At 41.7% G+C, this 12674-nt stretch overlaps 1 protein-coding gene across 2 annotated transcripts; it reads right to left on the bottom strand.

Annotated features, from left to right (window-relative positions):
* Positions 1-720: 720 nt before the first annotated feature.
* aimp2 (aminoacyl tRNA synthetase complex interacting multifunctional protein 2) lies at positions 721-11921 on the bottom strand. 2 transcript variants are annotated; one of them, XR_013934243.1, is made up of 6 exons: positions 11676-11921; positions 9707-9946; positions 5456-5690; positions 3839-4120; positions 1411-2461; positions 722-1137 (listed from the first exon to the last, which is right to left on the bottom strand). XR_013934243.1 is itself a non-coding variant. In XM_080446026.1 (5 exons), the coding sequence occupies exons 1-5, from the start codon at positions 11787-11789 to the stop codon at positions 2346-2348; spliced, it is 987 nt and encodes a 328-aa protein (XP_080302152.1). In that variant the 5' UTR covers positions 11790-11921; the 3' UTR covers positions 721-2345. The 2 variants fall into 2 exon arrangements, 1 of the variants encoding a protein (XP_080302152.1); XM_080446026.1 differs by having other exon boundaries at positions 721-2461.
* Between the last annotated feature and the right edge of the window lie 753 nt (positions 11922-12674).

Here is a 12674-nt window from a genome sequence, read left to right as displayed (position 1 = left end):
TCTACAATGCGACACGTTGTCAGCTTGTAGATCGTCTATTTTAAAATATTTTTAAAAAATAATAAAAAAGGAACGGTTTTGGACGTACAACTCAAGGTTTATACCCGACAGCAACAATGTGCTGTTCCTTTCTCATACAGACAGCTTGCAAGTGTGAAGTGAGTCAAATTGAACAGCGAAAGGGCCACGAATACCTAACAGGCCAGTAACCCACTCCCAAGCTTATCAAATCAATAATTGTTGAGTTCGATTTAGGTCTGGGTGTGTCTGGAGCCACAGCAGACAACAGGTGTGTCAGTACACACTGACCACAAATCTAACACACCCAATATTAATATGATTAGTTGCAGCTGTGTTGCTTAAGGTCAGTACTATGCAGCCTGCCATGTGTTTACCCTGCTGTGATTTTACTCTAAACTGGAAAACAAACTTACAGGTCAGCCCAGGGTTTTTACCCCTCTTTTTGAAATTGAACATTGTTCAATTTGGTGTGTGTGTGTGTGTGTGTGTGTGTGTGTGTGTGTGTGTGTGTGTGTGTGTGTAGGCCTATATATAGGACATAATTGTCAAAAGATGATACTGTGGGCTTGTTGGGTAAGCCTATCCTGCCCCCTAGTGGACACAGTGTGACACTTCAAAGGAGAATAAGCTTAGTATAACCGTTAGAAAACAGTGGCACATTTACAAAATAAAACGATACAGACTTCAAAAAGTTCCAACCTGGAAATGTTAATTTATTAGGAAATAAATTGCTACAAAGTTATTAATTTTTTTTCCATACTGCACATTAAGTAGCTTCTACTGAGGCACAAGGTGGGTGGGAGATGTACAGTGTTTGTGTTCATGTGTACAGTGTTTGTACACACAGGTGATTCAACAGCATTTGTACTGACAAATACCAGTGGTGGACAGTTAACAAAGTACATTTACTTGAGGCATGTAGATTGAGCTATTTTCACTGTTGAAATCCACTAAGAAAAATGTTACTTTCTAAATTGTACTTCTGCACACTTAAGAGTATTTTTTTTAAAGCATATGTGCTTTTGAATACTTTTAAATGCCAGTTCTTTAACTCGAGAACAAATTTGAGTATTTGACTGAGCAGCTTTCACTTAATCAACTACAAGTGAATCTATTCTTTGACTTAAAGGAGGATTTCACCCAAAAAAAGATTTATTTTCTATCAATTGCACACCCCATGAAGCCTTGAATACATGGATTTATTTTGGTTTTTGTCGCATTCCTGAGCTAATAATTTGATGCCCGGTTGTATTTCCGGATACATTAGCTGGTAGGAGACAGGAATCAAATTATTAGCTTAGGAATGCGACAAAAACACAAATAAATCCATGGATTCAAGGCTTCATGGGGTGTGCAATTGATAGAAAATAAGTCATTTTTTGGGTGAACTACTCCTTTAAGTACTGGGTTTGAGTTCGTTGTTGTCCACCACTGACACATCTACACCCTGCCAGCCACACAACAGTTGCCTATAGGTTCCCTTTTCTTAACAGGAGCAGCAGGGTGGCAACACACATGACGACATACATCACTTGAACCCTGCACTGTTACGGTTGTCACCTGACGTTTTAAAATGTTAACACTTTCCTTATGTGTTAACCAGTTGAAATCCTACAGTATATACTTTACTCTGTATAGCCGATCTACGAGTTCACAACGCGCCGTGGGCCGTGTTTGCGAGCTCGTAGATTGGCTATTTTGCACAATTCTTGAAAATATTAGAACTTTTTCACACATTTCTGAACTTAACTGGTATGGGGCTCTGTGCCCAACCGTAGTCCCGGGTTTTTCCAGAAGACAGCATAGTTTCCCATAGCTTTGTTTGGAAAAGATGCTGGATTTAGGAAGAAACGCCACCCCGTGCTTCGTCAGATCTCGCAAACATCCTATGATCACTGTTGCTAGATCTCGCGAGAGTGCGTTGCTGGGACAGAGAAGAGAAAGGTCGATAACAAAGTAGATGTTCTCCTGATTTGTCTCTCTGAAAAATGCCATTTTAGTGTCTGAATGTTCAGAGGATTAACAGGAAACGGGTACGGCACCTTCTTAAAAAAACAACAACCTGGGACTACAGCTATGCACAGAGCCTATATTCTGAACTCCATTCACTTGGAACTGAATTCTGAACTGAATTGACTGAACTGTCAGTTATTATTATTGTCATTATTTAGTTATTCTAATGCCCTCTCTGACTCTCTGCAACGCAGAGCTCCATGGGGAGGAGGGGGGGACAGCACTCGGATGGGAGGCAGGAGGAGGAGGAGGAGTCCGGTCCGGTGGTCTCGGCAGAGGGCGGCGGGGGGGGGGGGTGGGTGGGGGGCCGGTCACTGCAGCAGCAGTTTGATGCCATCAAAGTGACCCAGGTTGTCACAGGCCTTCAGCCACCTCAGGACGTTGGCAGGGGATGCGGTCATATCAACTCTGTCGCTCTGCAGGGCGGCTGTAAACGTCACAGAAGTTTAGTTGAACATTGGGAACATGAATAAAACATTGCATTTATTTTATTTTTTATTATGACTTTTTTATTATGATAAATAACATACATAATACTAAGCCTAGTGAAATATACAAAGAAATGACTTGCCAATAATCAAAATAAATACTGTAAATATGGCCAAATATTTTATATTTCCAATTTTGTTTTTAAACAGTGGAAACGGCCGATCTACAAGCTTGTAAATCTGCTATTTGCACTGAAAATGCATTTTTTTTACAGATGAACGGAAACAATTCTGGCAATTGTGCAAAAATACTTACTGAAATATAAATGTGATCATCGAAAATAATTGCGACTAGGTCGACTGTGTTAATAATAATGGTGATTAGGGGTGTGGGGAAAAAACGATTCATACTCGAATCGCCATTCTAATGTTTGACCATTCAGAATTGATTCCCATTTTCCAGTATTTCTGTATAATTTAATTTTTGAGAAGTGTCAAGTTCTGGGCTGGCAGATAGCCTAAGCCTACCAATTGTATTTATGTTACAGCAATGTTATTACTTTAATTTATTGTTCCGGTAACTGAGAAGTTTTGTACAATTTAAATGTGTGCAAGCATGAATAAATTAGACACGTTGTCTTGGATTTACCTTTGTGTGTTTACATTATCATCAGTTGATAAAACCTTTACAATTACAAAAGCTACTGCTTTCATGCCAGCAGACTGGAGTAGATCCTGAAATCCTATGTTTTTTTTGTTTTTTTTTTCTAAATTTTTATCCCGCGATTTTGTAACCCTATTTTTTTACACCCAGTGCCAATTGTCTATGTAATCCTGGGCACTACCTTCCCTCTGCCAACCTAGGGAGGCCAGGGCCGAGCTCATGCCTCCTTCAATGCATGAGAGCCAACTGACCTTCTTGTCACCTGACAGGGGAGAGTTTCCCTGGTTGGACGTAGCGCGTGGAAGGAACACGTTATTCCAACCAGTTCCCTTCCCCTCCATCAGGCGCCCCGGCTGGCCAGGGGGAGGCAGTATAGTGACCAGGATTACTGCATGTTTTTGTGAGGGTACCTACCCTAGGAGACACGGGGAGAACATGCAAACTCCACACAGAAAGGCCCTTTCACCAACCCCACCTAGGGTATGGGCACTGATGACGTGGAGGAGAGAACACGCCCCCAGCGCCCACAGCGTCCCCTGCGGGAATCGAACCCAGGACCTTCTAGCTGTGAGGCGACAGCACTACCGTGTGCCACCGTGCCCCCTAATCCTATGTTTTGAATCGGAAAAAAATCGGAATCGTGACCCCAAGAATCGGAATCGAATCGAGAGATAGCAGACGATTCACAGCCCTAACGGTGACGGCCCCTTACCGCTCTGCACGGTGCAGCAGTAGCAGGCGATGTCCGCCAGCGTGAGCTCCGGCCCGCACAGCCAGGCGTGGCGTCCCAGCGCGGCGGTGAGGGCGCGGCGCTCCTTGACGCTGCCCTGGGCCAGCTGGAAGAAGGCCGTGTCCACCCAGCTGTCCACCAGCGTGGCCGCGCCCGGGTCCGAGGGGTACGGCGTCAGCAGGCGGTAGAGGAAGCGCGCCACGGTGGCCTCGCCCTCGATGGCACACATGTTCTGCACGCTGAACTTCATCTGGAGCTTGGGCACTGTTGGATTGGGTGGAGCAAGAGTTAAGGGACACGGACAGTTAAAGTTGTACAATGCAAAATCACAAATAACGATTTTTAGCAACCTCTGCTGGTCACTACCGTCACTGCATACAATTTCCCTAGTCCTCGATTACCCAGAATTCCATTCGTTTTCACCGGAAGCCGGAAGCGTTTCAAAAAGCGATCTTTTAATTGTTTTATACTATCTACGGATCGTTTCTCTTAGCCAGTGGAGCATTAGTTACCATGAGCTGTGCTTTCCTTTTCTGTTCTTTTTCGATCTTCCAATCCTACATTCTCTTAAAATCAGCGTGAGGTTCCTTTTTGATATTAGTGCGGTAGTTCCTGGCCAAACAGGAAACCGTTGCGGTGTTCGGCCAGGACGTCGGCCACGACGTCATGACGTTGGCCAGGAACGTCATTTTCCCGGGAAAGTCCCCCCAGTCCACGTTCAATAGAAAATATATAAATAAAAGGCTTCCGGGGGTGAAATTCATGGAGTGGGTGTTGTGAAACTTTTGCCACTCACAAAAGATATACAATTTAACTTTAGTTTTGTTGAAAACGTTACCTAGTATGCCTTTAAATCAAAGTAATAGATTTTAATAGAAATATTATTTGGAGGATGCCTGAAGGTCTATGTGACCGAAACGTCGCTTAAATAAAAGTGTTCCTATTGTGCAGACGGTGTGCGGGTCTTTTTATTGTATTCTCTAAAAAAAAAAAAATTAAATCGATATGTAGGAAGAACGCGATTGTCTATAATATATAATGTGTCTTTTATTGTTTATCCGGGCATGGTAATATTGAAAAAAATGCCCTTTTTCTCCGCAATTTAGTCGTTATGCCAATTGATTCCTCCCCGCACACATTTCTGTGTATTGTCACTGCTGTTGTAGAGCCTTGGTTCTACTCCTACCGCCCAACACTCCCTGCTGACAGGTGCTGTAGGAGTATGTGCGGTGACAATTATCACTTTCCCCGCCCAACTAAACCCCCCCAGAACACGGGCAAATGGTGTTCATGTAGACGCTCGACAAAGCCGTATGCACCACAGTGTATTCGAAACCCCAGACCCCTGCATCTACAAGCTTACTACAAGCATCTACAAGCATTAGAGCTTGTAGATCTGCTATTTCTGCATTTTTTTATATTTGAAAATGTGTGAACAATTTTCAACATGGAAACGATTATGACGATTATGCAAACATTGCATAATCGTAACAAATGCGATTATCTAAAATGATTGTGAATATAGGATTATGTAATAATTGTGACAGGCCTAGTTGCTCTGCAATGTGAGCGTGTGCTCGTCTTCCTCGTAGCCTTTACCGTCTTTCCATATGAGGGTGAAGCCCAGCTGGAAGCGCTGGCGGTCGTAGCTGTCTTTGTGTGGCGGTCCCAGGCAGGACAGCAGCCTCTGGGGGACGCCGGACACGGAGGAGTGGACGTGCACGGTGGACAGCACCCTGTAGCGCTGGCACAGCAGGGAGTGCAGCACCAGCAGGGTGAGGGGAGGCTGCGCCGGGTTGGCGTTGATCACGATGTCACGCAGGGCGCCCATGTCCTGTGGCACAGAAACATAACGGGTGTAAATAGTGATAGGAGGAGGAACCGTGTGAATCAATAAATCTAGGGATGGGATGATAATCGTTAATATTGTTTTATCGTGATAAAAAAAAAAACGCTCACATTAATCGTATCGCAGAGATTTTAATTCAGCGTGAATTTGTCCTGCGTCATACAGTATGATGAATTAGCTTTTGTTGAGCTGCAAATTCACTATCACTGTCTTAAACCCTCTATACTTGATGGAAACGGACCTGTAAAGAGTGCATTTACTTATTTCACTCTACACAAACCGATTCGCCGAAAATAGCCGATACAACGCGTTGTGAGCTTGTAGATCGGCTGTTTTCGGCGAGTCTACGTTCCCCCCAGAATAGGGATGGCATTTTGAGTTTTAAGCATATTTTTGATTAGCGCAATAATATCGTTAACCCTGCAAGACCCGGATATATTTCTACTTACAAAAAAAAATAATCAACCTTTCAGATGGTGTTTTAGGAGTACTTTGGAGAGGAAAATATAATGTTTTTAAAAAAAAATAGTTTTCGTAAGGTTTAATTGAAATGTTGTAATATTACAACAGTGGGTCTAAAGGGTAGCAGAATTTCCTATAGGCCATTTTTACTCACTGTCAGAATAGCATGGCAAATGTCTATATACTTCACTAAAACAACTTAAGGGTTCATTTATATGGTTATGGTTTATCATTTGGCCTCAGAACAGTATACATTATGAATAATATTGGGCCTCAGAACAGTACATTATGAATAATAACATCAATAAGCCATATTTTTAAGAATTTTGATTTTATTAAAAGAACAAAATGAAAAACAGTACAATGAATGTACTAAAGAAACCTAATTACAATATACACTGGTCACAATGTGATGCAAACAGCCCTCCACCGAAGACCAATTCACACCTGCTCAAAATGAAACGGGCACCCCCTCTCATCCATCAATTTGAACACCATTTACAATCACTTGCTTTTTAGCAGTGATAGTCCCAGAAACAGTTTCGGTCTCCTGAAATGCACAGACGAACACCACACTTGTGGCAGAGTAAGCTGGTGTAACTTGAACAGCCACTATTCCTGCAGCGCCCCCTCTCTGTCTTCCGTGGGAGGTGTCCAACTTGGTCCTGGCGCACATCTGATGGCCGATGTTGACATGGTGCCTTGCGTGGATTGCAGTCTGGACACATCCCTTGCAGTGAAGCGAGGCTCTCTCCTTGCTTGTGGCATTCTGGGTTTGGCGTGTTTGGCCGGTTGGGGGGGGGGGCAGTGGGTCAGTGGGTCAGTGGGTTCACTGGGTTCACTGGGTGGATGGTTTTCTTTGGACTCCTCTCCACAGGCCTCTTCATCCGACTCTTCATCAGTTTCAGTAAAGTCGATGTCCACATCACTCTCTCCATGCATTACAATATCCAACACATCCCTTGCAGTGAAGCGAGGCTCTCTCCTTGCTTGTGGCATTCTGAAATGAAAATAAAGAAATACCATTAGTACATTAGTACTAGCACATCTCACTGCAGGTACATATTTCACAAGTCACACAATACTGTCTGGCCAACCTATTGTACTTTGCTTATCCTCACAAGTGGCATCAGTGATGATGGTACTTAGCACTATCAGTGATGAATGATGATGCTTAGCCTAACAAAGGGATTGGGGATGACTGTAAGTGGGCAATCCCAACACCCATCACATGAACAATGATGAGAGATTCTTAACTGGGCGACTCCCATATGAAAAATTACCATACACTGATTGCTAACCACAAACATTACCAAAATGTTTTGCTAAAACATTATAGGCAATGACATGTTATAAGCTAATGATGCAGTATATTTGTATTTGAGTACAATTGGTTACAATATACAAATTGGTATATATATATATATATATATATATATATATATATATATATATATATATATATATATATATATATATATATATACACACACACACACACACACACACACACACACACACACACATATACCAATTTGTATGTTTTAACCAATTGTACTCGAAGACAAATATACTGCTTTAGCTTATAAGTTATAACATTTCATTGCCTATAATGTTTTAGCAAAACATTTTGGTAATGTTTGTGGTTATTTGTGGTATATATATATATATATATATAGTAATGCAATGTGGGGAAAATACACATAATTGTATAAATGTATTGTGAAAACTATAAGACTCCACTTAGCCAGGTGAACAGGTGGCATTGCTATTTGCTACCACTATGACCCAGAGTTGTAAAAAAACAACAAGTATAAAGCATGCTCTAATTTACATTTGGGGGATATCTTTCCCAATAATATCATATGTACATGTTCTAGACATTCTAATGATCACCAAAAAAATTATTGCAGACATTTTACTTACTTTTTTGTGAGAAATCCTGTCCAGTGAAAAAGAGATTGTTCTTCCTTCAAGGATTTTCAAGTTGTGACTTTTCCTGCCTCTGTGGGGGGTATTTATATGCAAATATCCCGGCCAATGACATTGCAAGACTAAACAATAGGATCCAATGATGATGTTTAGGTGAAAGAATAACAGGAAAACAAATGATTTATACCATGTTTTTGATAAAATACAAATGTTGTAATATTACAACTGCGGGTCTTGGAGGGTTAATCACAATAATTTTTGCCACAATTATCGTGAAATGTAATTTTCATATCGTCCCATCCCTACCTGCATCATGATCGCTCATTTAGTGACAAAACATTTTATACAACAAGCTTAACCTCATAGCTCATAGCGCGGCACCGAGTGCCGCGCTACGAGCTTGTAGATCTGCTATTTTTTAAAAATCGTGAAAAAATATTTTTTATATTTTTTTCAAAAATCTGTTAGGATTTAGAAAACGTTTTAAGAATCGGACTCAGGCCTTAATGGGTTAAGACATTCTGGTATCCTCTCTTTTACAGAATGTTATTTAGATAGCATGATGTTCAGACAAGATGCTAGGTTCATTGTTTACCTGGTATCCTATAGCTTCTTTGAGGCACTACATTGTTATCTCTGCCCTCTATTCCAATCTCACACTGTTAAGGGCCTGTTTAGACTGGCAGCCAAATCCAGCCTAAATCAGTTCTATGCCATATCCAGATTGGAATCCGATTTGTTTCATGAAGTCTGAACAGAGACGGGTCACATGGAATCCCATTTTTTTACAAATCCGACTTGAGCCACATTCAGAGGTGGTTTCAAATCCGATTAAAATCTTGATTTCTAAAGATGCGTCTCAGTCTGAACGCAGTAACCTGCAAAGTCGCATATCAAACTGTCCAAAACGTCACTTGCAGAGCGACCCGTCCCGAGTGCCACTGACGTCATTACAGAGCACGAGAATTTATTTTGGGTTCACAAGGTCCTATTTGCAGTGTCAGAGGAAAATAAAGAATTTGAAGAACATACAGTATACTAGAAAGTACTGTTCCTGAGGAAACAGTGTGGGATCGCTAAGAATGTTGCTGGTATTGAGTATTGATAGTGTTAGTAGTGTTATAGTAGGGTCATAATACAATGACATCAGTATTATGACGTCACTAGAATGGCATTACCATTCACTAGAATGGCATTATGCATTATGACGTCACTAAATGGCATTTCTCCATTGAAATGACCCAAAAAACGGGGCGAATAATAATAATAATAAATAGTGAAGATAACATTAGTGTGATCGCTAAAGCGATCCCACAAATAAAGAGATAAAAGTCATGACGCCTGTGTCGTTACCACGGCAACCAAAGCAGACATGTTGACGCAGGGCAGCTTTGGGCTGACGTTGTTTAAATCAGTCTGACCACACAGATCTGTGACAGATCAGATCTGGTCACTTGCAGATGCAGCGTGAACAGTCGGGCCTAAAGATCGGATTTGAGAAATAAATCGGATTTAACTGCAGTTCTAAGTCACTCTGGAAAAGAGCATCTACTTAATGCCTAACTTGTAAATTGTACTATATTCTGTTTCCAGCAGGCGTCTCCCACCTTGCCCAGTAGCGCGTCGAGGTCTGCGGTGCCTCTGAAGGAGGTGTTGACGGAGGAGGAGGAGGAGGAGGAGCCGGGGCTGTGAGCGCCACCGGACAGGCTGCTGCTGTCCAGGTCGGCGTCGGGCGTGGCCACCGTCTTGGCCAGTCCGTCCACGGCCGCCCTCAGCTCGTACAGCTTCCTCATGATGTCGTCCTGACGCGTTTCCAGGGCTCTGATGGCCGGGTCAACCTCGCCATTCTGAGAGGAGAGGAGAGGAGAGGAGAGGAGAGGCTCATGACATCTGAAGATGGTATGATGACTGTTTTGTGTCTTTTTGGGGCGGTGAAACCGCCCCTATAAGTGAGGTTTGGATATTTGTACAACAAATCCTGCGCTGTGATTGGCCAAAAATGTACCCCGCCTAACCCTGCACCGTGATTGGCCAATCACAGTCTATTCAGGACTGTGATTGGCCAGTGTGTCACATGACACATGTGCATAGCCCTATATAAGAAACCATAACTTTAAAAAAAACATAGGTTTGTTTTTTTTAAGTTATGGTTTCTTCCATCATAAAGAGTGTTTCAATAAATGTATTTATTTTTTGTACATGATTGGTTGACTCCATTCAGTATTGTGATTAGCTAGCAAGACACCGTTTTTTTCTGTTTTGATTGAATACTTAAAGAACAGTTTGCAAAAAATACAGAGGTACACAATAATGCTAAAAGGAGAACACAAAAAGCCATGGGGGCTTGTTTCCATTGTGGTCCTATGTAATCAATTCATGAAGACATATAAAGACATACAATACTATACAAGAAATCATCAATACTAGGAGCAATACAAGTATATTTACAGAAAAACAGTGGGGGGGGGTCATTTCTTTTGGCAAGCTAGAAGACTTGTCTAGGTCCAGTTGGGCACACAGGTGTTCTTTAATGGTTTTGAAGGAGGATAGAGTCACACTTTTTGATGGCATTGATGTACTGGAATGGAAGCCAGGTTTCTTTCTGCACTGTTCACACACAGCCCTCCTCTGAGACACTGAGTGAGTGGACAGAAATAGTGCCATTTTGTAATGAGCATTAAACAGATATAGGGCTTTAAGCGGTTTAACACCCCCCCCCCCTGGAATCCCCTCAACGACCCCTGGGGGTCCCGGGACCCCCACTTTCAGAACCACTGGTGGTATTTTATACATAAACATCATAAACTACTGATGACTCAACTCATCAATGTACTGTACTTATTTTGAGCTCTGGTGGGAGCCCACACCTACACACACACACACACACACACACACACACACACACACACACACACACACGTCACACTCAAAGCAATGCATCATGCAAGCACAACAACAAAAAAAATATGATTGTTGCTATTAAGTGTCATTGTCAATCAAACTAGACAGGAATCAAGACTTGCATAGATAGGTATTTTATCGAGTCTGACTTTTTACTTTCGTATCTATGATCATAGATATGCAAATGTCAAAATCGACAAAAAATTACATCTATGATCAGTCTTGATCCAAAGCTACAATCAAACATAATATCCTTGACATGACTGATGAAGATGATGATTGCATCATCCAGATAGACACTACACTAAATCTCCATGAATCAATAGATGAAAAGATCTCCAAGCTAACAACAAGCTTGTAGATCAGCTCTTTTGTGGGGCAAACGACAACAACTTACTGCTCTACTATTAGCCGCAATAAGCAACTTAGATGCTATAACGCTGTCACCATCCCATCCAGCATTATATCATGATCTAAGTTGCTTGAGGCTACCGTAGAGTTGGAGGCGAAAGTGAGCTAACGAGGCTAACAGAAGCCATCATAGTTCAGGGCTTGATCGCCTTTAAAAAGGGCATAACGAACTAAAGTATGATATTAAAACTGTGCCACTGGGTCTGTGGATGATCGATCACCCATAGTGATCAGTTTATTGATGATTATTAGGTGTTTAATTACCTGAAGCAGCGCGTGTTGTTGCTGTGTGTCTCCATGGTGTATGTTGGTCAGTGTGTACATGCACGTGGGTAAGTCTGCCTTTATGTTCCCGAGGACGGGCTTTACCTGGTACATGGTGTGGGTTTGGCTGAGGTGGAATTATAATAATAAAACTGTATAAATAGGTTAAATGTAAAAGTCTGCTCTAGGCTGTCTCTCTTCTGGTGACAGACAGCAGCAGCAGGCGGTGCAGCACCGAGGAGGAGCCGAGCAGGAAAGGAAGGACACCAGGCCGCGTTTCCTGTGACGTCACGTCCGGTGATGAATTGTAGTTTTTCTACAAATGCTTAATCACTAGTTCTTTTAAGATTACAAAATAAATAAATCAAAGATAGCAGATATAGTAGATGTACAAGGTGTGAGCTTGTTTTAATTTTTATGACGGGTAAAAAATAAAATATAAAATACATTAAAAAAATAAATACCAAAGATAAAACTAAAACTAAAACATAAAACGAAATACAGATCATGCAATTTATGTAAAAACTCATGTGCAGAGCTAAACTCGCGTCACCAGTCTGTCCACCATGGAGGAAAGCCTGGTATTGGTTCCAAACTGAGCCGTGTGATCATAGAGGTATAATATAACGCGTGTGATCCGGTTTAGAAAAAAGGGGGAATAAAACGATTGTGTTCCGGTGTTGGGTTCCGGTTGGCGTTGCATTGTTTTTGTTCCCCACATAATGCGAATCAATTAGTTTAGTCTCGCTAGCCAGTTTTGATGGTCACTATTATTTAAAAAAAAATACAATAAAAAGTAAAACCAAAGATAATACTAAAAGAACAAAAACATAAACGAAATAAAGATAATTTGATGATGTATGTAAACGCATGATTGTTGTGCAGAGCTATATATTTTTTTGGTGCAGTGTGGCAACAGCCGCACTAGAGGGCGACATAGTATCATATGTCCATTATCTCATGCTGTCTTGTGGTCCAGACTCCAGTCTGCCAGCCTCC

Source organism: Gymnoscopelus braueri (genome assembly GCF_963280865.1).
Source record: "Gymnoscopelus braueri genome assembly, chromosome: 13".
Lineage (NCBI taxonomy): Eukaryota > Metazoa > Chordata > Actinopteri > Myctophiformes > Myctophidae > Gymnoscopelus > Gymnoscopelus braueri.
This window is presented reverse-complemented; position numbering and strand designations above follow the sequence as displayed.

Bases quoted from the DNA above. Each gene is read 5' to 3' on its own strand.
- aimp2 (XM_080446026.1), bottom strand. From the start codon at position 11,789: ATGTACCAGGTAAAGCCCGTCCTCGGGAACATAAAGGCAGACTTACCC. The intron at 9,947-11,675 runs GTAATTAAACAC...CTCTCCTCTCAG, and splicing joins AACAACACGCGCTGCTTCAG to AATGGCGAGGTTGACCCGGC. The intron at 5,691-9,706 runs GTGGGAGACGCC...TCTGTGCCACAG, and splicing joins TCGACGCGCTACTGGGCAAG to GACATGGGCGCCCTGCGTGA.